This window comes from Xenopus tropicalis, chromosome 1 (assembly GCF_000004195.4).
Source record: "Xenopus tropicalis strain Nigerian chromosome 1, UCB_Xtro_10.0, whole genome shotgun sequence".
Classification (NCBI taxonomy): domain Eukaryota; kingdom Metazoa; phylum Chordata; class Amphibia; order Anura; family Pipidae; genus Xenopus; species Xenopus tropicalis.
The window spans coordinates 104,381,093-104,404,268 of NC_030677.2; the positions used below are offsets into that span (position 1 = coordinate 104,381,093).

Consider the following 23,176-nt stretch of genomic DNA (forward strand, 5'->3'; position numbering starts at 1 on the left):
AATGGGTCCTATACCTGTACTGTGTATAAATCTGGAGAATACGTTTTATTTGCTAATGAGGTATTAACTGTATTGCAGGGTTCAGAAGGGCTGATAAGGCTATGTTTACTTGCCCCCCAGCCAGAACACTCACACACATCTACATAAGACTACATTTAATAAAAGGTTAATTTAATCTCACAAGTGCTACCATGGTATTCTTACTTGACCACTGAGCACCAAAATAGGCAAACAATAAATCTGTTCAGTTGAGTGTGGCCCATATGCAAGCAAAGGATAGATTGGAACTCCTAGTACTTTAGCTTTTTTTGTGGGCTGGTCCACCTTTGCCTCAGGTTTGATCATTCAGCATGCAATTAGGACCACAGTGCCACCGAGGAAGTAGGTAAAAGTGGCATTGTATGACTACTCAGGAAAGACTTCAGAAAAGCAGTTTTATTGTCCCATTAATTAAGGCAAGTAAGACAAGCTTGCATTTGCTTTGTAGACCTACCTTATTATTTTCAGGGTAGTGTGCTGGCCCTTATTGTTAATTATAAGGATTGGATGTTTGCAAGCATTTTGTTAGTGTTACAGAGAGGATCTAATAAGAGATATTCACAAGATTTAATAGCAGTTGTATTACATTGGTAAGTGGTCTATGGTGACTAATTTTGAAAGTAAAAGAAATACGTTTGCATTGATATACCAGTTATCCTATTTTTCCTTAGAACCAAAGTTGTTATTTTTAATGTGTAGTTGCTTATTTGTTCTAAATTTAGACATTGTTGGCCTTTTGTGTAGCAGAGTCTCTTTTACAGAGCCGTTGCTTATAAAATAACGTTAGGGAACACACCAACTACTTATTGATTTAGCAGACAGTACATGCCTTTAACTGCTGAGTAAAATAAGAGACACTCCCTTTGCATGATAGTAACTCAGTTCATGGAAAATCCATGGAAACTTTCTGGTGAATGTAAACTCATAAATAGGTTATGTTTTCTTTCTATTCATTATTTATGACTTGGGCTCAGATCTTTTCAATATAAGAATAAAAAGCATGCAGAATTTAAGTAAATCCAGATTAAGTATGTATTGTCTGTGTTCTCACAAAGTATTGTTTAAACAATTGTTTGCTGTAGTTTAACGCCATGTTTGTAGAAAAAAAAAGTTTGTGTAGTGCTGAGGTTGCACAAACTGTTTTCCCATGACATTGTGGTGGGAAAGATCTTAAAGTAGCAGCCACACGATTGGCAGCTGAGACCCTTGGGAGCAATGCATAAAGTATTTCCTCTAGAGATGTTATTTTGTCTTGTGTAAATTAAAAGATCATAGCATCTAGGTTGCCCAAACCACATGTATTTTTAAAGATATATATATGAGTAACGCTATCAGTAAATATATAGATCCACTTTTTTGGCTAGTTCTCCAATTGGTGGATACTTTTCATGATATGGCTACCCAGATGATCACATGGTAGGCTTTTAAGATCATCTGGTACAGACATAGACCAATAGATTGCTGATTTTTATGTTAACCTGTGTTTTTTGCTTCTGATTTTGGATCAAGAACAAACTTTAGGCATAAGGGTAGATGTTATGTTGTCCTGCAGTTTTTTATAGAAATTACCCTTTCACTCCTTGATGTCAAACTTGTGGTCTCCGGCAGCTGTGAACTACAGATCTTAGCCTTATCCAGTAACAGCTGTAGATATTTATAGTGCAGCTAATGTACATGAAAAACTGGGGATTCCAAATTTGGCTCAAAAGTAGTTATTCTTTACACTGGAGGCATGAAAAGTTATGTAAAAGATTCTTTAGTTTTCTGTTCCTGATGTGGGTGTGCATTTCAGTACAATGCATAAGTGTAACAGCAACAGAGGCCTGGTCCATGTAAGCAAAGGCGCGGTCTTTCATTTAACAGCCTCCTGTTGCATTGCCAGACTTTATCTCATGCTGAAGAGTGAGGTTTTTCTTGGATGGAACTTTTGTTTAATTGTGGAAAAGCTGGGGTAGCAAGTTTAGGAAGGAGCTGATTCAGGCAGAATTATAAAAAGGTGAATACATGCGGTTTAGCTACGCACATGGGGGGAAAAAATCCTAACCAGAAATGTATCTTAAATTCTGAAAAGCAAAAAAGTCCTTGTTCTTTTTCATCTGTCTTATTCCACTTTTTCATACTGTGGTTCCTGCTTCCCGGGAATTTTTGCTGCTTTCACTAAAATGCTGAAAAGTGGGCGTAGTTGCGAATTTCAAGCCTGAAATGTAGAAAAACCATTGAACAATACTTTGGCTTTTGTTCTACACTGTTAATAGTTTCCTTCTTTCTTTGCCTTTTATCTGGCAAAATAATTATCTCTTGAAAGCTAAAATGCATGTATTTTTTGCCCTAGTTTGTTATTCCCTTGATCTATAGATATTTTTTTTTACACTTACATGCATTACAGTGGGATCCTTTGTTCTTCATTTACAGAGCTGGTTGAAAAGTGAGCAACAAGCCTCAGGATATATGATTCTGTGGTCACTCCTTTCCTATCTCACTAACGGTCAGCTGCAATCTCCCTTCCTTTGTTCTCTTTGCTTACAGTTTTGCCCTGAGCGCAAATTCTAGAATGCTCCTGAGTACTGTACACAAAAACACACATTGTACACACACTTTGTGGGGGGTCACATTTGCTAAAGATACTTTTTCTTTCTCCACTCATTCTAATAAATCTGGCCTTTCTTTAGTGGGTTGAATCTTTTTTTTCTATTTTTTATTTCCTTTATCGGTTAACTATGGATTTTTACCAGGTTTGTATGACTGACAAGTAAAATATATATAAAGTTTATAGAGGCTGCAGAGGTAAAAGCTAAATGTACAGTTTGGATAGCACTGGCCATGTATAGTGCTTTTGTATTTGTGCTATTGCTAGGCAACCTAAAAGCTGCATACTTCTGCACAATCATTGGCATGGCTCTAGCCAATCTTTTGTTCATTTCTGTTTCTTGTAATGCAGATGAGTGGGTCACTGGGAAATGCATGTAAATATCTTAGTGATAATTGTATTTTCTGAACTGTGCAAATTCTGTCCAGAGGAAGAGTAGTCTATAATAACATGTAATTCTGGAAACACTTCATAAATTCTTACATTAAAACAATTAATAAAGTATATAATTCAATAAAAAAACCTCAAGGGCAAATGCCTTTGTTAATGAATAACTTTTGCCTGCATTTCCACTGTTTCAGCAACATACATTCTTAATGGGTTATGCACAGTTAGCTCTACTTCATTTACCCATAATAAACCATGACATCTTTGATTTTAGAATTCTAACTGCATTAGACCCACATAAACTAACAGGTGATGGGTTGATGTGGCTATTGGTTTACAGGTTATTAGTCAGTGTTAGATATAAAGTACCCAAATTAAAAAAAAAAAAAAAAAGTACTTATGCACCATAAAAATCCCAAAAGAATCCTGCAATACTTGTTTTTGAATGCCTCTGTGAGGACTTAATTTGGTTTGCATCCTTTCGGTTCTCAAGCAACATTGCCACAGTAATTAGTTATCAATTAGATGCTGTCCTGCTTGTTTGATGGATATATCTTGCAAGCTGGATATATAGTAACTATCAACCAGGTATTGGTTAGGGAGGTCATTGGAAAGGCCCCAAACCAATAAGCCATTTGGTTTGGGGGGACAAATTGGCAGCTTTTATCAGCCCATGTAGCTGCAGAGCAGATTGTTCAGCAGAAAGTCAAAAGTGATACGTGTTGTAGCATGTCATGTGGCAAAGTAGTGCCATTTTCATCTGGTATTGGTTTATCTGGTGTAGCTTTTTTGTTCAGTAGAACAGCAAGCTTCCCTAAATCTAGTGCTCTAAGGCTACCTCATAAACAGACTTTTGTTTTAACAATATAGTTAATTTGCTTAAGTAGAAAATACACAAACAAAATTAAGTGTCATTTCAATATACTCTACAGAAGAACAAGTTCTTGGGCTATAGTATTTCTGCATACTAATCATTAAACATGTTCTGTATAAATGCATGCCTTCCTGATGATACATCTTTGCCCTTAATCTAAAACATTTTATATGCTCCTTTTTTTCTTAACAGCTGATGTAGTTGATTCTGGGGAGGGGTAACAATGCATCATATTCTAGTTATTTAGTTTAAAGGCTGATCTTCCCAGTTTGTTTTCCAGACATACATTGGCATTCTGCTAGTACTACGTCCAGACTGGCAATCACTGAATTCTGGCAATTGGCTGATGGGGGGCTGTTTGGGCCTCTGTGTATTTTAAATGCCAGTGCCTCTTTTGGATCCCAGTTTGAGAGAATATAGCTGGTAAAAGGCAGCCTCAAGCATATCAAATGGAGGGCCAGCTTTAAACATCTTAAGGAATTTGGCAGTGTGGAAGCAAACTCAATGTTAGTTAGCACCACGTGGCCCTCCAAGCATGCAAAGGACTCTGAAATGTCACATCAATTATAAAATCTGGTCTGCATATATTTATCTTACAAGTGACAAGAGTCATCTTGTCCTGTAATTCAGAAATACCATTTAGGTTACCTCTGCCATTTGTTACCTTACTTAACCTGGCATCCACAGGTCAAAGATGCAGTGCATTGGGTGCTTTCTCCAGGCTGTCTAGAAAAGAGTATTACTACATGCATGCAAAAGGACAGGTAAACTGCTTTATTTATGTATAAATGTATAGAGTTGGCATTGTTTAAATAGTCAGAACCAGCAGCAGAACAGAGCAGAGGAATACTATTTTCAATAGCAGGGTACACTTAAAATCAGTTTTTTAAATACATTTATATTGGGAAGTTGTTTTTTGTAACTACATTTTATTTGATTATTCCAAAAAGGAAACACTGGGCACATATTCTCTTTATATATGGGTCCATTTGTAATATATTAATGGTTACTTCGAACTTCCCCCTTGAGAAACAGATCTGCACTATCTAACCAAAATGAAGATGATCTCTGACACTGGGAATAAAACAGTTTGTCATACAAATTTCTCACGTAAGTGCTTATTGTGTGGAGTACAGTAACAGGGCATGTCCACACCAATATTTGGACAAAACAGACAGTTACATAGTTCCTTTTGTCTTTGTGTAATGCATGTCCCATAATGAGTTGTGTGTTCAGGTGCATATGCGGCAGAAAGGAGAAACAGAGCTTAAACAAGCTCTCCACTCACTGCAAGATCTTCTCTTTGGGGAGGTCACCAAATAAAAAGATCTTTGCTCAGTTTGGCTACCAGTGTGCCAGGCCAATTTGGCTAATCTGGTTGACTGGCTCTTGGGCCAATGATCAGATAAGAAACCTATGCAGGTTGCATCAGTTGCCCTAGTTTATGGCCATTTGCACACATTGCTCTTTAGGGTGATGGCACATGCGTCACTTCATTTTACCAAAGGTGCCTGAAGTTACTTCACAAGGCAACTTCAGAAAGAACAAAGCAGCATACATGTTCCCACCGGCGATTTACAGTATTGCCAATAGGAAACCATTTTCAGGAGATATGTTTCCTGCTGTAGTGCAGATTAATGTTCTGGGCATGTGCCATTGCCCTAAAGCTGGGTAAAAATAGGACAGAAATGCTTTCTGTGCCACTCCCCGGCTAGCACTTGTAGTATATTGTCCAAAAATGCTCTTGTGCTGATACTTTTAGGTGTTTTCCATTCAATTCAATGCTTGTTTCATCTGGATGATGAATGGTGTTGGGCTGAAAAGGACCTTTAAGTAGTCAGCCTGTTGTTAAATAATTTGAGATTAAAAAAAATATTTTACCACAGTATTGTTTCTGGCAGTGTTCAGTATGTGTACACCATGTGTAATTGCACTGCTGTACAAAAGCTTCAAATAAACTTTAATTTGGCTGTTACTATAGTATTCATTCGAGAAACACTTGGAATTGTGCAAGCTATAGAAATCAGTCCTTGACTCGTTTTACTCCATGCTAGCTCAGTTTGCCAGCGTTCACACAGATAGCATCCAGCCATTCTTACAGGCAGCTTTCCGCCGGCCTCCCACCCTCTGGTGACTGTTACCTTATAAGGGCACGCCGTCACACAGTGAGCACAGAGGGGAGAAAGGAAAAGGTGGAGTTCTAATGACTAACACAAATTTCATACATTTTCATTTCCTCTGTGCCTTTGCAAAGGATGGCTGCTTTTTTCTTAACCCTTAATGGGTGCTGCCTTTTCCAAACTTCTGTGAACTCCTTTCCAACATGTTTAACCATAAAAGTGGCAAAAAGCCCGTACTGTGAGAGGTTATGTGCCTAGCAATACAGTACTGTAGTAATACTTTTGTTAAAGAATTTTTTTTTGTTGTTCTTTTTGAATTTTAATTACAGCATTGTAAACCAGGAATATCTGACTTGTGGTTCCCTACACAGTAAACTTCAACTCCCATAATCCCCTGTATCACTCTCCTTTCCTCAGACCTGAAAAAAGCACAATTACTGTGATGTAGTGAATTCCCTGTGCCTGATAATTGAATGACAGCAGAGTGACAAATCTTAGGGCTGTGGCAGACGGGAGACTAGTCGCCCGCGCCAAATCTCCCTTGTTGCGGGCGACTAATCTCACCGTCCCATCCCCCGATTTACATTCTCGCCAGTGGGATGGCATATGCGGCGCCGCAATTTCCCTGAAATCGCGGAAGTTTCCTCTCTTCGGGGAAATCGCAACGCTGCTTATGCCATCCCACCGATCGGGATTGAAAGCGCCCAAGCAAAATCTACGTTCAGGGCTGAATCACCAAGTGGAGGTATAATTTCTATTGTTTCTACCTCCATATCTGACGATTGAGCCCTGAATGTCAGTGGTGTCACTATTTATTGGGCCTGTAGGGGGCTGTTTGGCCTCTGTGGACTTGAAATACCAGGGCCTGTTTTAATTCCCACTCTATGCCTGGGTGCAACACCCTAAAGGACCCCATGAAGAAAATGGCCAAGAGACTGCTTTTTCCCTCTTTGCTATACATTTTTCCCATGTTTGCACATATTAAATAAATGTTTGCATGACAAGATTTTGTCCAACTTTTATTTCTGTTATTCATATTCATCCCTGCATGTGAGTGTAAGGATCCTTTGAGAGGGAAACATCTTTCATCCGACAGGACTATAACGTGAGCCTAAAAGTGGCTATACATATCCAGATTCAGTTGTCCAGTTTGAACAATTTCAACCATTACAGCTTACCATCCTGGTTTATAGGGTACATCAGGCAGTTTCAGATTCAAAAGACCACCCTGCAGTCCTTTTCAAATGGACTTCCAAGTTTGAAATAGTTTTTATCAATGCCTTTTCCTGGTGCATGGATTAGCTATCAATTTTACCCATCCATATTAAACATGGAAATCAACAAAAATAGCAGTTTGGTCCACAGAATGACCAGATCTTTTAAAAGAGAACTACCTGTAAAAATGAATGTGGCTAGAAATGACGTATTTTATATACAGAACTTCCTTCTCCGGCATCTTTATTACAGTAATGATCCAATCCTTAAAAGTTGCCCACAGAAGCTCCCCATCTTAGATTTTGTTGAGAGTTTCTGTGGCACTGCACATGCTCGGTGTTCTCCGGACTGCTGTTGAAAGGCTAAATTTAGGGTTTGTCACAAATCATCAGGCAGCCATGAATCTAAATTAATTACTACTTAGCATTGTATCATAGCATTTGTATTCAATGTATACTGTAATATTTACTGTAAGTTGGTCCCTTAGCTCAGGTAACTGACAGCAGCACAGAGCCTTTACAGTAAAATCTGTACAAAAGAAGATGGGGCATAATCGGAGGCTCAGCATTGGGTGGCCACTATACTTTTGGCCACATATCTAAAGTTGGCACAACACACTGAGGCTCTTTTATAAACACTGGGCAAATTTGCCCCTGGGCAATAACCTATGGCAACCAATCAAATGTTTGCTTCTGTTGTTCAACCTGGAGCAGGCTGAAAAAAAGGAAACATCATATTGGTCTTATAAACTGGCATAGTGTTTTTATTTCTAATTGCATACTCCAGAGAAGCCTGTGGCATTTCCCTGTCGTGTTGCGGATCAGTTAAGGGGATATCATCGGCCAGACTGCCAATCTATGAATTCAGAGAAATGCCAGAGGGGCGGCTATAAGAGAGGTGGCCTTATTGTATTTGAAATGGCAGGGCCTATTTAAATTTTTGTCCAGATCTTGATATTAAACTAATCCTGTGTGTTTTCTTTAAATAAATTGTGCATGCTTTATAAATTGATGCTTAGTTACTTTTTCCTTGATAAATTGGCAACTGGGTGCAATGTTATTTTGCCTAGTACGACATGGGGGGAAATGTAATAAACGTCTATAAACCGAAAAATTATTCTCAATGAGAAAATGTATGCCTTTTGCCTTTGCGCGAATTTAAAATGGGCTTTGCAAATGCAGAAACTGTTTAGCGACCACTTCCAACAGTGGAAGAAACAGTAAACATTGTATGTAATAAAAATGTCTTAATGGAAAAGTTAAGTTTGCTCCAAAAGATTATGCCGCCTTCAAGTATGCCTTGAATTTTCACAATGCACAATTAAAGTTCACAATGCAATTTAATGAACAATATCACATTGTGAAAAGTGAATTTTTATACTCATTTGTGAACATTTTTTACCTGTTTAAGACTTATTACATTCCCCCAACAGATTTCAGTTGTGGTTTAGCAGAACAAGCAGTATGACAGTTCTTTATCCACACAGCCTTGACATACCTTTTTTTAAATGTCCCTTCCTATTCTGCCTCTAAGAATAGTGTATATCTCTCTCTATATCTAGTGTATATGTTTAACATAATAAAATTGTTTTTAAAGGTACTTTAATTTGTACCTTTGTACTTACCTATTAACTTTTTTCAGGCTGAAGGGGAAGTAGCTGCACTAAACCGCCGTATCCAGCTTGTGGAAGAAGAGTTGGATAGAGCTCAGGAACGTCTTGCCACTGCTTTACAGAAACTGGAAGAAGCAGAGAAAGCAGCAGATGAAAGCGAGAGGTAATACTAGGGGCATCAGGTTGACATATTGCTATTTCTCACACTGATCTTCAATTTAGAATGTCATATCGAGAAATGGGCATAATTGTGACTTTTTTTTTTTTTAATCATAAAAATGATAACATTCACCCTCCATAGGGCAGGCAAGTCCTAGGCCCAGCTGCAACCTTAGCCTGCCAGTGTTCCCCAACTAATGTGAATGATGCAAGTTTGGGGACAGAATAGGGGAAATATCTGTATACAAAGCCCTGTCACATCTCTGATAATTAAAAAATATCCTTAAATGGTAATTATTTTTACATTAGTATGAACAAAGATGTTCTGGACACAGAACATTATCTGCATATTTGTATTAATAGCTGCCATACTGTTTAATCCCAAGTGGTAAAATTAAACCTCTTTAGAGGTGCAGAGCCACTCCTCAAGTCTATGCCATATTAAGGTGTTCATTAGCAAACTCTTGTTTGATTCACTTACAATTCACAGCAATGGGAAGTGCTACAAATAGCCCTAGACCCTTAATTATAGCCTGACATTGCTTTCAATCATTTTCAATCAAGTGTTGCATGGGACTGATGTGGTGCAATTTCCATTGACATCAATGCAAAGTTCAGTTAACTGACCTCTGTAGGTGATCATTGCCTGCTAACTCCTTGATATGCTTTCATGTGACAGTTGTTGATTTATGGCCTCTTATGGCACTTCCGATAAATGTCAAAATGCTTCAAGTGCCAGAGCCCTTACTTAGAGCCATTACTTGTTTAATTACTGACACAAGAAAACAAAATTGTTAGTTTAAAAATATGTGACTTTACTGTTTAACAAAAAAAAGTTTTCTGTCCACAACAGGAATTTTAAAATGCGGGATGATATGATAAGGTATAATCCCTGTAATAAAGATGTCTAGCACAGTACTTGTCAAGCTCCTGGCCGTGATGATGAAAGATAATAAAACTGCTACTAATATGTAGCCTTTATAAGAGCTCATTTACAAAGCAAGTGTAGAATGCAATTTTTCAACTCAAATTGCAATGGTTTTCCCCATAAATCATCATTTTTCCCAATGATCCAAGTGGTGTGCCAACATGGATGCGAATTGCAGGGCTCTGTTTCAGAGTTGGTATGGTGTCACATCCAGCTTGCCAAAGTACATGGTGTTAATAACAGCAGTAGCGTCTGATTCTCTTGATGCAAGTCAGTTGCATCATGGTCACCAGCTAGGGGTAGTTCCAGGGTTCTCAAGTATTCATGTGCCTAAGTGCATGTAAGTCATCAGAACTGGCTGAATGGGAACACTGGCACGCACTACAACTTGCATGTATGTACACATGTATCTTCATGAACAGCTTCAATGTGTGTTCAAATTTGCAAGCACTGTAGTGCTGTCTCTGCAAAACAATTATTTGTTATGAAAGGAGGCCTGAAACACCAGTGCAGTATTTTTTTTTATATATAAAAGGGAAATAATGTAGCACAGGGAGAAAATGCATATCTCCTCACGATCGTATGCCTGGCTTGGGTAGTATGAATAAGAATTCTTTGCATGCATTCTACTATGTATCCTATTACCTGTCTGTGGACAGATCACCTTGCTGAGCACAAAGAAGCACACCCTTTTTCAATTGGCTAAGTCTTCAAGTTCTATTACTGTAATATGGGAAGGATTACTAAGTCTAGCTGTCTGGGAAAGCTGGACTGCTCCATGATTTGTCTAACGTTCCTTTAGGGAAGGTTTGTCTCCCACAGTAGATGTTTAATGCACTTTACTTGAAGCCTTCTGGAGGTTAGGCAAGGGAAACGCATTCTCAGAAAATCATTCATGGTAGTGCAGATTTACAGTGGAAGTTAAATCTCATTGTCTACCATTACTCTTAGGCGTTCCTCACTTGAGAATATTAGTCTACTGTTATTGTGCAAGCCCCTTATGCCAAAATATAAAGTTGCTATTCCTGAAATCAGTGATGTAGTCAGGTTTCAGTAAAGTATATGCCCCTTGAGCAATTATGCTGGAAAGATATTTCATTATGTAAATAATTAAGGATATTTTTCCTTTCATACTATTACCACAAGTGGAGGTGCTCATTCTTACTACACATAGACACACATTTATTATGGGCAAAAAACATGTCATATGTAAAGCTGATCTATTCCTATTCTCAAGCACGACAAAGCTAAAATGGGAATTTCTGTATTCTGTAGAGGTATGAAGGTAATTGAGAACAGGGCAATGAAGGATGAAGAGAAGATGGAAATTCAAGAATTGCAACTGAAAGAGGCTAAACATATTGCAGAGGAAGCAGATCGGAAATATGAAGAGGTAAGCATTTGAAAAGGTTGATGACTATTATCCACATTGGTATTATGTAATAAATATATTACTAATCGCCCAAATAATGAGTCAGCTGAATATATAGGCATATGCCATCTGTAAAGTGTGCTTCAAACATTTTTGGCCTATGCTGACCAGAAAAAGATTAAAATCCCTTTAGATTACATAGATAAAAATGAATATTTCATTCAACTATCTGCTATGGGATTTTTGTACTTAAGGGATATTGGACTATGTGTTTTGTTCACAGTGCTTGTTCCTAGGTGTGGAAGGGTTCTTTGCTTAACTATTTTTTTTTCCATTTAGTCTAATGGCACTCTATAGACCAGTGGTTCTCAACCTTCCTAATGCTGCGACCCTTTAATACAGTTCCTCATGTTGTGGTGACCCCCAACCATAAAATTATTCCTAAGAGCATTGGAAATATGTGTTTTCCAATGGTCTTAGGTGACCCCTGTGAAAGGGTCATTTGAACCCCAAAGGGGTCCCGACCCACAGGTTGAGAACCGCTGCTATAGACTTATTAGCCAGTGGAGAAGCACCTAAAGCTGTCCCTGCTACATGGCATTGACAAAAATGTTTGCTAGAGTATAAAGTCAATAGAAAGAAAAACACCCTGTGATCGCTAAGGCTAATGTAACACAGAGCAAGTGATAGCTGCAAGCTATAGAAGTTTCCTTCGGAAAGCCAAAGCGCTGCATAGGGCTTTCCACTGGCGACTCCTGTTGTTGCCGGTGGAAAGGCATTTTGAAGTTGTTAGTCGGCCACGGTAGCAGAGATCTAACTCGCTCCATGGGACATTAGCCTAACCCTTTCAGACTGAAGGCTGCGTGCCTTCAGTCTGAAAGGGTTAGGCTAATGTCCCATGGAGCGAGTTAGATCTCTGCTACCGTGGCCGACTAACAACTTCAAAATGCCTTTCCACCGGCAACAACAGGATGCACTCTCGGTGCACTCCCATCTGCACCTTTTTTGGTCTACACTGACAGACATTGCATCAGGGTGTGTGCAGATACACAAAGAGTTTCTTTCCACCTGCTCTGAAAATGCAGCTGGAGAGAAGCCAAGGCACAGCTCCCTGTGCCCTTACCCTTAAGGGTTCTGTGTGACCTGATGGAGTCTGTTACAGGAGATACCTAACTGCGCTAGACCCAGCACCTTTCATGATACATTAAAGATGCAGTACTTTAATAAAAAGTGACAGTATCCCTTTATGCTCATAAGAAGGAAAAATATAACATAACCTTGCAGTCAGGTTTCTCAGTTACTTGTGCAGTGTACATCCCCCATTGGTATCGCAGTTCTTCATATATTATTAATGGGATATTTGCTGAGTGTCCCTGTACCAGCTGCTGTCAGTGCAGTTTGGTTGCCCACACAGAATTTCTACATGGTTGTAATACTCCTTTGTTTTTACTTTTAGGTTGCTCGGAAACTGGTTATTCTTGAGGGAGAACTTGAAAGAGCAGAGGAGCGTGCAGAGGTGTCTGAACTGTAAGGATACACTTTGTACTGTTTCTGCAACGTTAGAATAAAATTTAAAGGACAATTAATGTTAAAAGGCTGATTTTGAAACTATTCCACATTCTTTATAGTTATTCCTGAACTTGTGATATTATACTGTTTTAGACATATCTCTGGCTGGTAATCTCAAGTGCCTAGTTCATAGAGGTTAATTATATTTTTGTTTGCTTATTAAAACCTAGTCTCAAGGTAAGCTGTAGAGGTTTGGTTAAACAAACAAGGATCACATTTCCCCCTTTCTTGTGCATGCACACGTTGGATGCAAACCATGATGAGTATCAGCAATAGAGACCAGTCCCTAGACCATTTCAAGGCACTCATTTGTTCCACTGCTTTGAGTTAGTTGGTTCTTTTGAAAGCCAGGTGTTGGCTGTCAACTCTGATGTTCCAGGAGGCCCCACACAACTGGTCTCTTTGTTTCTGACAGCTACATTTGACAGGGCTGCTTATGAGTCTGTAAGGTCCAGTTACCTTGTTTGAGACAACACGCCAGAGTTGCTGAGAGGACACCTTTAGAGGCATTTGCAAAGGGTGATGATTTTAGATAATTTGCTGTGCTTTTTAAGGCGCGAATGATACATTTTGGGTAAAATCCTCTGGTATTAAATTACAGCTTGTGTGTGTGTTTGTGTGTGCTAATTGCCTTTATTCAATATTTTGTACGGTATAGGATAATATGGGCGTTGTAAACCAAGGTGCCATTCCTGTCATTTGCTTTTAGCAGATGACAGTGCTCTGTTAAGTGTTTTAGTCATAAGTGTCTGTTTCTGATCTTATTGGATTGCATGTTTGTGGTTCTGAGGAAGTGTTTTAATTATTACCCTGCAAAAATGAGCAATAGGCCAGTCTTATGGTGTCCCCAGAACATTTTCTCAAAGGGTCTGAAAAGAACCCTTGCAAAGAACAACAGAACTCAAAACTGAAACCACTTATTGATTTCTTTATACTGAAAATACACTACCCTGTGTGTGTGAAGGAGGTATGCATCAATCAAAAATGGAATGTAACATCCCCTTCCAGTAACACAAATCCAAACCAGATTTGGAATGCACACCCAGAATGGCTATAGGGATGCAATATATAATATTTATAAGGAAACTTCAATAGCTGAGCGTACTCAGATGGCTTCAGGTTTCAGAATGATACATATTGATTTGATTAATCAAACTGAAAACTTAGCTGCTGTTTATGAAATGCGCTGACTTGCCGTGTCCTTAAATGTGAATGAGATACACATGGGAGTTCTTATTTTTTTTAAATAAACTTTCTATTTTATTGCAGCAAATGTAGTGATTTGGAAGAAGAACTGAAAAATGTGACTAACAACTTAAAATCATTGGAGGCACAGTCTGAGAAGGTAAGTTCCATCAGGAATTCATAAATCTGGTTTTAGTTTGCAGCTGTTTGGTATCTTTACCAGACTTGGAAATAAGGAAAAGGTTTAAAATGTGTTTGTTGTGGTTTTGGGGCTCATTTTTGAACATCTAGTTCTTATGAGTTCATTTCAGTTGCCCTTTGGCTCACAGGAGCCACTGACACTGCATGGAGTTATGCCTATAAAACAAGACCCTACTCATGAAGGCCTAGCTTTAGAAAATAAATAAATGATTGTCCTATTAGTCTGTTTTTTTCTTATTGGAAAATCTATATAAATACTAGTACCTAACTGACATTACCAAGTGAAAGACAATTAACAAGTGAAAGACAATTTACCGTACATACTCGAGTATAAGCCGAGATTTTTAGCACAGAAAATGTGCTGAAAAAAGCAACCTCGGCTTATACTCGAGTACTCAACTAATAACAGACCCCCTCCAAGTGATTGCTGCTGCCCCCGCCAACAGAACAGGCTACCCGCACCACCTCTAAAGCCCCCCACACACGCGCGCAGCAGGTAAGTTAAAAACAGAGTAGCATGTTATACCGGCACTCAAGTTCGTCAGTCAAAGGAGAAGGAAAGTATCGGTATATTTGTTTAAAGCATCAGGCCCCCTCCTGGACCGCCGCATTAACAACTCACCAGCTGCTGCTGGATCATTGCACCATCCATCCGAAGAATCGACCGATCGATCTTTGGCGCTGCCATTTTAAAAATGTTTACGTCCCTTCCTCCTTGCCTGCTCCTAATGCGCATGCGCTGGTGATGTAAGCGCTACTGACGCGCTTATCTCTTACTGTCCTGCACATGCGGATTGCTGGGACAAGGTGAAGTTTACTTTATTTCACAAATAGCACTTTGCCCATAGCGTTAGTGTTGTGCTGATGCATTTAATGGTCATTTTTTATTCTGGGTGGGTAAATTATCTTTGGATTAAAATCATACATATAAAAGGGAAGGGGCAGTGGTGGGCAGATGAATTACTCTATACTTACATTAATCTCTATTTAATAAGGTTAAATTTACAATCAATTGACTTTATAAACACGTTGCTTATTTTGAGTTATGTTACCACATCACAACTGTATAAAAGGGCAATAAGCAAACTAATGTCCCTAAGCAAGGATTAAAAGAGTTATTTTATTTTCTACTTCAGCCAGTAGGTGGTACAATTCCACAGGAGGGAGAAATATAAGGAGAAAAGTAAGGTACCACTGATTGGTTAGGCTCACTGCAAGTGGTGAGAGTCAGTTGTAGGTTAGGTTAGTAATTAACTAATTACAGTATTTCCTATTATTAGCAATGCTGATCAGGTATTTCCATATCATGTGATCAGCATTGCTAATACAGGCGAATAGTGTAAATTATTATTTATTGTGGTAATTTAAAGTTACAGTACAGGTATAGGACCCATTATCCAGAATGCTCGGGACCAAGGATATTCCGGATAAGGGGTCTTTCCGTAATTTGGATCTCCATACCTTAAGTCTACTAAAAAATCAATAAAACATTAATTAAACCCAATAGGATTGTTTTGCATCCAATAAGGATTAATTATATCTTAGTTGGAATCAATTACAAGGTTCTGTTTTATTTCTACGTAGAAAAAGGAAATCAGTTTTAAAATTCTGAATTATTTGATTAAAATGGAGTCTATGGGAGACGGGCATTCCGTAATTCGGAGCTTTCTGGATAACGGGTTTCCGGATAAGGGGTCCGATACCTGTACTGGTATTTATTTTGATTATTGAAACTTAGCAGTAGCGGCTGCATTTCCCACCCTAGGCTTATACTCGAGTCAATATGTTTTTCCAGTTTTCTTAGGTAAAATTAGGTACCTCGGCTTATACTCGGATCGGCTTATACTCGAGTATATACGGTAGTTGCAACTCTTTTGTGTGTGTGTTTTAATAATTCCAAATTTTCCAGAATTTTTGGAAATGAAGTTGCATATAAGGCCTGCCACATATGTAATAAAAGGCTCATGGTTTGCCTACTGCAGTAACTCATAGCAACCAGTAAGATGAGATAGGTGCCTACATACGCAGCAAACTATTTTTTATTATGTAGAACCTATAATGTTAAGAGCATAGATATGTTTTTCATAAAAGTATAAATCTTCTTTAAAACATGGCATCAAGGACAAACACAAGTCATGTAAGGCTTATTGTAAGGAAAATTCCATCTAGTCTAGACAATAAACTAAATACATTGTGCACTGCTTGCTTCTTCTAGTATTCGGAAAAAGAAGATAAATATGAAGAAGAAATAAAGATTTTAACAGACAAACTTAAAGAGGTAAGAATACAACAAACAAGCTTACTTGACATTTCTAGGCAGATTATATACAGTAATAGCTCAGTTTTGCTGGCATTTAGCATCTAAAATAGTCTCCACACACCTAAATGGGCGGGGAAGGAATTTTCATTTACACAAAAGCATGCCATGCCTTCATGTACACTTACACTTTGCACTGCTTCAGTAGCTTCCACTGGCTGAAATGAACTGGTACCAGATTAGCAGCCACTGGATCTGGAAAGTGATAAAACCACTAGCATACTTTGTATTCTGTTATCTTGAATGCTTTAGACCTGGTGTTTTCTAGATATAGGGATTAACTCTAATTTGAATCTGCATACCTTAAAACTATTAAAAACATTTTGATATTAAAACACAGGATTGTTTTGCCACTAATATAGATTTGTGCAATATAGTTAATATCAAGAACAAAGCACCATCTAATTACTACAGAGAAAAAAATAACTGCTTGTTTTAGTAGAGTTCTTTGAAAAATGGCAGTGCGGTACTGGGAGCTTTCTTGATAATAGATCCCATTCCTGTATAATCCATGTGCTTTTGGAATATACAGTTTATTAAGACCTTTATGCACACAGGTGGAATTCTTCATTCCTCCTCTGTTTCTAAACTGTAACTTAGACCAGCTGTACATTTTGAAACACAACTTGGAGCTGGAGCCAAAGCCTTATTAATTGTGTAGTCTGCCTCTCATGGCATACATTTGCTACAGGACAGTTCAGATTTAAATAGGCTTTAATAGATTATAGTTATTAAGGTAACATTTGTCTTAATTTAATATTAAAAAAGGCAGTGAGATAGTACAAGATAGGACAACTATACATTCTGAAGTAAAACTTAACTAACAGTTAATTTTGACTGATTAGGGAATCAAGTTGGCAAATACATATCAGTAAATATTTAAGTTTTCCCTTGAGCAGCCAATGCAGTTCTTTACATGAAAGGCACACATTGCCAAAATGCATACTCAAGCATTTCCGCACCAAAATCTGCTCCATGTGCCTGCAACTGGGTTGACACCGTGGCTCCAGGTGCAGGCACTTTAGAAAGCTGTTAGGGGCATAAAGGCAGATTCTCGACCTGTGTTTATGCGCAGCCCGAGAATCCACCTAGTGTAGCACTTGCCTAAGAACCTGAGGAGTTCTGAAGAGGATACTGAAAAATCACACATTAAAAGAATGAACACATTACATGAAAGAATGTTGGGTGCATGTTTACAAAAGGCCAAGTGTTAGAACAAGAGATTTAATACAACTATAAAAACAATTACAAGCAGACTTACCACTAGTCTGAAAATAAAAGGCTAGTGATGAGAGAGGGCGTGAGCTTCCGCAGTTGCTAGAAAGACAGACTGGGTGGGACAGGCATCTCATCTGTCATCAGATTTTGTGTCTCTGTAAACACTGCTATTCACCTTTTTTATGTTTTCATAGGCTGAAACTCGGGCTGAATTTGCAGAAAGATCAGTGGCCAAACTAGAAAAGACAATTGATGACCTTGAAGGTAAGTAATGCACATTACATTTTAGACTTTACAGTTTATTATACTGATTTTGACAATTGTCATCAGGGTCCTTTAGTCTGAGGATGATCCTCTGTTGCTGAATGGCTCTTCCTTATCCCCATAAGTCTGCTGTGCAGTCACTGGTTTAGTTTGTAATTTGTGGTTTTAGGTGGTTTAAGTATATGAACCCCAGCACCTCCTTTTAATGGTAATATGACTTATGGTGTAGCATTTTAGGTAGGTAAAAGTGTGAGGTTGTGGCCTGCGTTTTTAAGTGGGAGCAATTTTCCTATGCCCCTGTGTTTATGAGATTCTGCTATAATGCTACCATGTTTTCAGTGGCTTTCCAAACAGGAAACCTTTAGAGACCAGTTAGAAGTCAGTTCTAAAAATGGGGAGGTCAAGAATATCACATAACTGTTTTCTCATTAGAAATTTTTAGAAAATACCAATGCAGGGTGGGTGGGTACATGCATGTGGGGAAACTGTGCTTTTGTCCTTAAAAACACTCTAGAATAAATGTATCATTTTAATTATATCTAATCCTTACTATTATACTATTTATTGTATATATAGTGAATAAATAACCCCCTATTGTAAAATATAGGGATATTGTATATTATAAATGATGACATCACTAAGCACCTTAATAAGGATATAATTTACAGTTTGGTCCCATAGGGAAAGGCGCAAACTGTATATTATATGTATATATATATATATATATATATATAAATGTTCTCCTTCCTAATCAGAATTTCTTTCTCTTTTGCATGGCCTTCATTCTCTTCTACAACTCTTTCTGCTTCCATCCTGTCCCTTCTGAATCATTCCTGTTTTGTGTGGTAGATGAGTTGTATGCCCAGAAGCTCAAGTACAAAGCTATCAGCGAAGAGCTTGACCATGCACTCAATGACATGACTTCCTTGTAGGCCGACACTTATGATATATGATTCAGTACCACCTTTCCTACTTCTAGACTGTCTCTAAGTGCCTTTTCTTGTTCAGAATGGAATAAAACTCTTTATGAACCTGCCTTCTTTTCTGCTTTTATTTCTTAAGATCTATTATCTGTGAAATATATTTAACAATAATATCACAAAATGAGTTTTAGTGCCTTGAAAACACAAATACAGTTTATCAAGACATTGATGCAAAAAGAAACTTTCTATATAGTTTCTATAGTTTTTGCTATGTAGTGTACATTCAAACATGATTTAAATTCATTTTAGGCTTAATGCTTCTCTTTTTAAAACTACAGTTCTAACATTTGTATCTTGTTTTCAATGCCAAACGTTAGCCATACCTCCCAACTGTCCCGATTTTCGCAGGACAGTCCCTCTTTTAACAGCTCAGCCCACAGTCCCAGATTCTTACTGAAAAGTCCCTTGTTTCAATTTGATCTCCTGCACTGAACACTAAAAAAGATACAATGTTTCTCAAACTTAATTAAATAAGTAGGCTTTTGGCAGCAGCTTTTGGGTGCCTATATAATAGTTTTTTGTTTTTTTTCTTTTTTTAAATTAAATAAAAGTTTCTGCAGAAATCTGGAGCTTTGGGGGTAGGCTGTGTAATACGACACATGTGATTCACTTGTACAGAAGTGACAACATGCGCACACACTGCGCCGATGCCACTTTTGCAATCTGTGGGACGTAAAGACAGCCATTTATTCTCTTATGTTCACTCCACCACAAATGAAGCATTATACAGTATAGTACAGCATACTGACATTGGACATTAATCTGAACCCTTTTTAATGATTGTTTATGTGTTTTTGCATGCTTAGGCTTAACTGCAAAAGAAGTGTGGTTTTGCACACAAAAAACAGACAATGGACTGCACCATTTATTTTTGTCATGTTTACACTTATAACCTATACCAAGCCATGCAAATTGACTTGAGAGAACTATGCTAGTAAAGTTGACTGGTGGTCCATAGCCCATACTCCTGTAAACTGGCCCAACAAGCAGATCTTTACATGCTGGACCATTATGGGCTCATCCAGTTGGCCCTAGCTGTATGGATACTGGCCAGAAGAGGAAAGCATCTGTGGGATTTGTTGTCCTGCAGATTTTCACCCAAATATCAGGTTGGCACAAGCATGTCAGATTAGTTTTGTGCTGCGAATTATGTGTTTCTTAAAAGGAATAAGCAATATCTACCAAAACCTGTGTTCTTTATTTGTTTTTAACATGTCTAATTTTTTCAATTACTTTTGCAGACAAGCTGGCAACTGCCAAAGAAGAAAACCTGGGCATGCATCAAGTTCTGGATCAGACACTACAAGAACTGGGCAGTTTATAATGGCAAACAAGAAACCCTCCATATATCTAAACTATTCATTCCTTAAAGTTCTGCCTTCTCGCGTATTTTTTCTTAACATTCCGGGGAGAAAAGCAACAAATGCGACCAAATATTTTATTTTTTAAGAGACCTTTTACAAGTATGAGCCTATGATCTCATTTACATTGGTGCATTGTACTTAATATCACTTTTTTATACTAAGGACCCATGTACATTTTATTCTAGAATAGTCACATGTTGTACTGTGTTCCGTCTTACTTATGTTACTCTGTTACAAGGCCACGTAAACGTTGGTATGACAATTTAGAGGATGGTAGGAATGTTACAGTCCCACCAATAAAAATAAAAGAAGGAAAGTTTTCAGTCTTGGCAGTGGATTGTTGTCTACTTAAATGTTGCTTTCTGTTTGAAAGAAGAATGCATGATAAAGTGCCTAGAGAAATTGGGGAAGGATCCCTTGGCATGTTGCATCCTTACTTGGTTTAAATGGAAATGCATCCCACTATAGAGTAATGTCTTAATAGATGCAGAATTTTTTCAAGTTCTACTAGCCTTCTGATTGACAGAGAGACCTGGCACAGCACCTCGCACCCCCCCCCCCCCATCCAACCTTGTGTATATTTTTAACCCTTTGAGTGCCAGCTTCTTTAAATTTTCCCACCCAACATGTCCGCATAGACCAAACCTGAAAACACAAAATCCATGGAAGAGACATTCTGGTACAGACATCAAAAATATAGATTTCATTGTGGCAGCACTAAAAGTATTAAATGCCTTAAAACAGAGTTTCAGGTAAGGGCATCTTGAATTATAACAGTACAGGTATGGTATTGATTATCCAGAACGGCAATCTCACATAGAATGCAGTTTAAACAGATAATTCAAATTTGAATCATTATAAAATTTTTCTTTTTCTCTGTAATAATAAAACAGGCCCATGTACTTATTCCACATTAAGATGCATTCATCTATATTCGTGGCAAAACCAATATTGGGATTATTTCATGTTTAAAATGTGTTTTTAGTATGGTGATCAAAATTACCTTTTTCCCTTTTGGGGGGAAACCCCAGGTTCCGAGCATTCTGGACAACAGGTCCCAAATCTGTATATATTTACTATTAATACATGAATGTCCTTGAACTGTTGTCCAAAACAGTGATAAAATTAGAAGTTAATAAACCCCACGGCAAAAACATTTTAGGGCCCCAGTAAAGTTTTTCATAAATATACATAGTGTTGACAAAAGTTTCTGAACACCTAGCCTTACAAAATGTTATTCCAAAAGCAAGGCTATATTAATATGAAGTTGGTCTTATCTTTGGTGCTGTAAAAGCCTCTACTCCCCTGGGAAGCTTCCTACTAGATTTTGGAAAATTGTTTGCTGGATTTGCTTCTATTTAGTAATGAGCATTAGTGAGGTTGGCCACTAGCAATGGGAATCAGGCCTAGCTCCCAGACAGGTTTACTATTTATCCCTTCTGATTACCTAGAAAAAAAACCATGCTTCTGGTGAATAGTCCTTTCATTTTTTAAAATAACATATTGTCTTATAGTTGAAAATGAGAGTTCCACTGAGGACATCATTTTAGACCAAGTGTACAGATTCTTGGCCAAACTATATCTAAATATTTTTGGGAATATAGTGTGTATTGAGATCTAATCTCCCCCAAACGCCTTTCCACCGTCAACAAAGTGAATCACGTGGAAAGGCATACGCGGTTCTTCGTTTTCTAAGTTGTGCAATGGTGCCTGCAGGAGGAAACAAATGCCATTCCACATGTGATTCACTTTGTTGCCAGTGGAAATTGCCAGTGGCATTTCAGGGAAATTAGTTGCCCGCTCTAGCAGAGGTTATCACAGGAGACTAATCCCTCCATGGGACTAAACCAATCCTGTATGGGAGCCGAGCAAACATAAAAATTCAGCAGGAAGAAGGATTCCATATGGCATGCAATTTTATCAAACATCACTGCAGAGCTTTATTGTGGAAACTAACATTTTGGGCTGCACTCTGGCTTTTGTCAACATGCAAACCAAACAGACAATGTCCAAATAAACACTAAGCGATGGGATGGGACCGTGAGGCCTATGTGGTGACCTTATGATATGACACTACCCATAGGAATAAATATTTACATGTCAAAAAAAAACACCTAAAGCTTCATATTTACATAAGACCATGTGTGTTCAAGACACTCAAGAAGCAAAGTATACAAAGTTAGGCATTAAATGTAACATTTGTATTATGACACATACATATATGGTAAATAATCATGTTTCACACGGGTTAGTGTTGTTCACAAAAATAACAATTAAACTGTGTGGAATCTACTCAGGCATAAAAAGAGGGACATAAAGTAAAACGTAATGAACATTACCACCCAGAGGGACATAAGACAGTAAAGAGTATAATCCCACGGTAAAAGGTGGGATTCAGTGAACCAGAAAGTCTGGAAAAAACTAGGAAATAGGAGATATATGCCCATAACAAGCATACACTCAGCGCACATTTGCAGCATTGGGTGGTGGTCTAATATGAATATGGTTCCTGTTAAGTAGACAATGGTGGTTATTTTAAAGCCCCAGAATAGTTCCCTCTGGGTTCAAACTAGGCTAAACAGACCACTACAGATCCTGGGAGGCACAAGGTGGTGCACTAAATGGCATAACAAGACACATTTTTAGAGTAGCGACCATCACTATGTGCCTGTCCTATCGCACCAGGATAGATAATAGTACGGGAACTAGTGCCTGTCAGTGCAGCCATTGAGCCTTGACTTACCTTGTTGCAGTATAAATTTAATTGGTTGGGCCATGAGCA

General features: G+C 38.1%; 1 protein-coding gene across 5 annotated transcripts in view; it reads left to right on the plus strand.

Moving 5' to 3' along the window:
• Positions 1 to 20,807, plus strand: part of tpm4 (tropomyosin 4) — a 66,119-nt gene extending 45,312 nt beyond the window's left edge. For 2 of the 5 annotated variants that reach the window (XM_012963262.3, XM_012963269.3), the window contains 7 exons: positions 8,864 to 8,997; positions 11,197 to 11,314; positions 12,750 to 12,820; positions 14,132 to 14,207; positions 16,464 to 16,526; positions 17,978 to 18,047; positions 18,897 to 19,083. In XM_012963262.3, the coding sequence (XP_012818716.1) occupies positions 8,864 to 8,997; positions 11,197 to 11,314; positions 12,750 to 12,820; positions 14,132 to 14,207; positions 16,464 to 16,526; positions 17,978 to 18,047; positions 18,897 to 18,979 (615 nt within the window). In that variant the 3' untranslated portion in view covers positions 18,980 to 19,083. Of the gene's footprint in view, positions 1 to 8,863; positions 8,998 to 11,196; positions 11,315 to 12,749; positions 12,821 to 14,131; positions 14,208 to 16,463; positions 16,527 to 17,977; positions 18,048 to 18,896; positions 19,084 to 20,271 lie in introns of those variants that run through there. The other 3 variants (XM_012963258.3, XM_012963264.3, NM_001017087.3) reach the window with 2 other exon arrangements.
• The last annotated feature ends 2,369 nt before the right edge of the window (positions 20,808 to 23,176 follow it).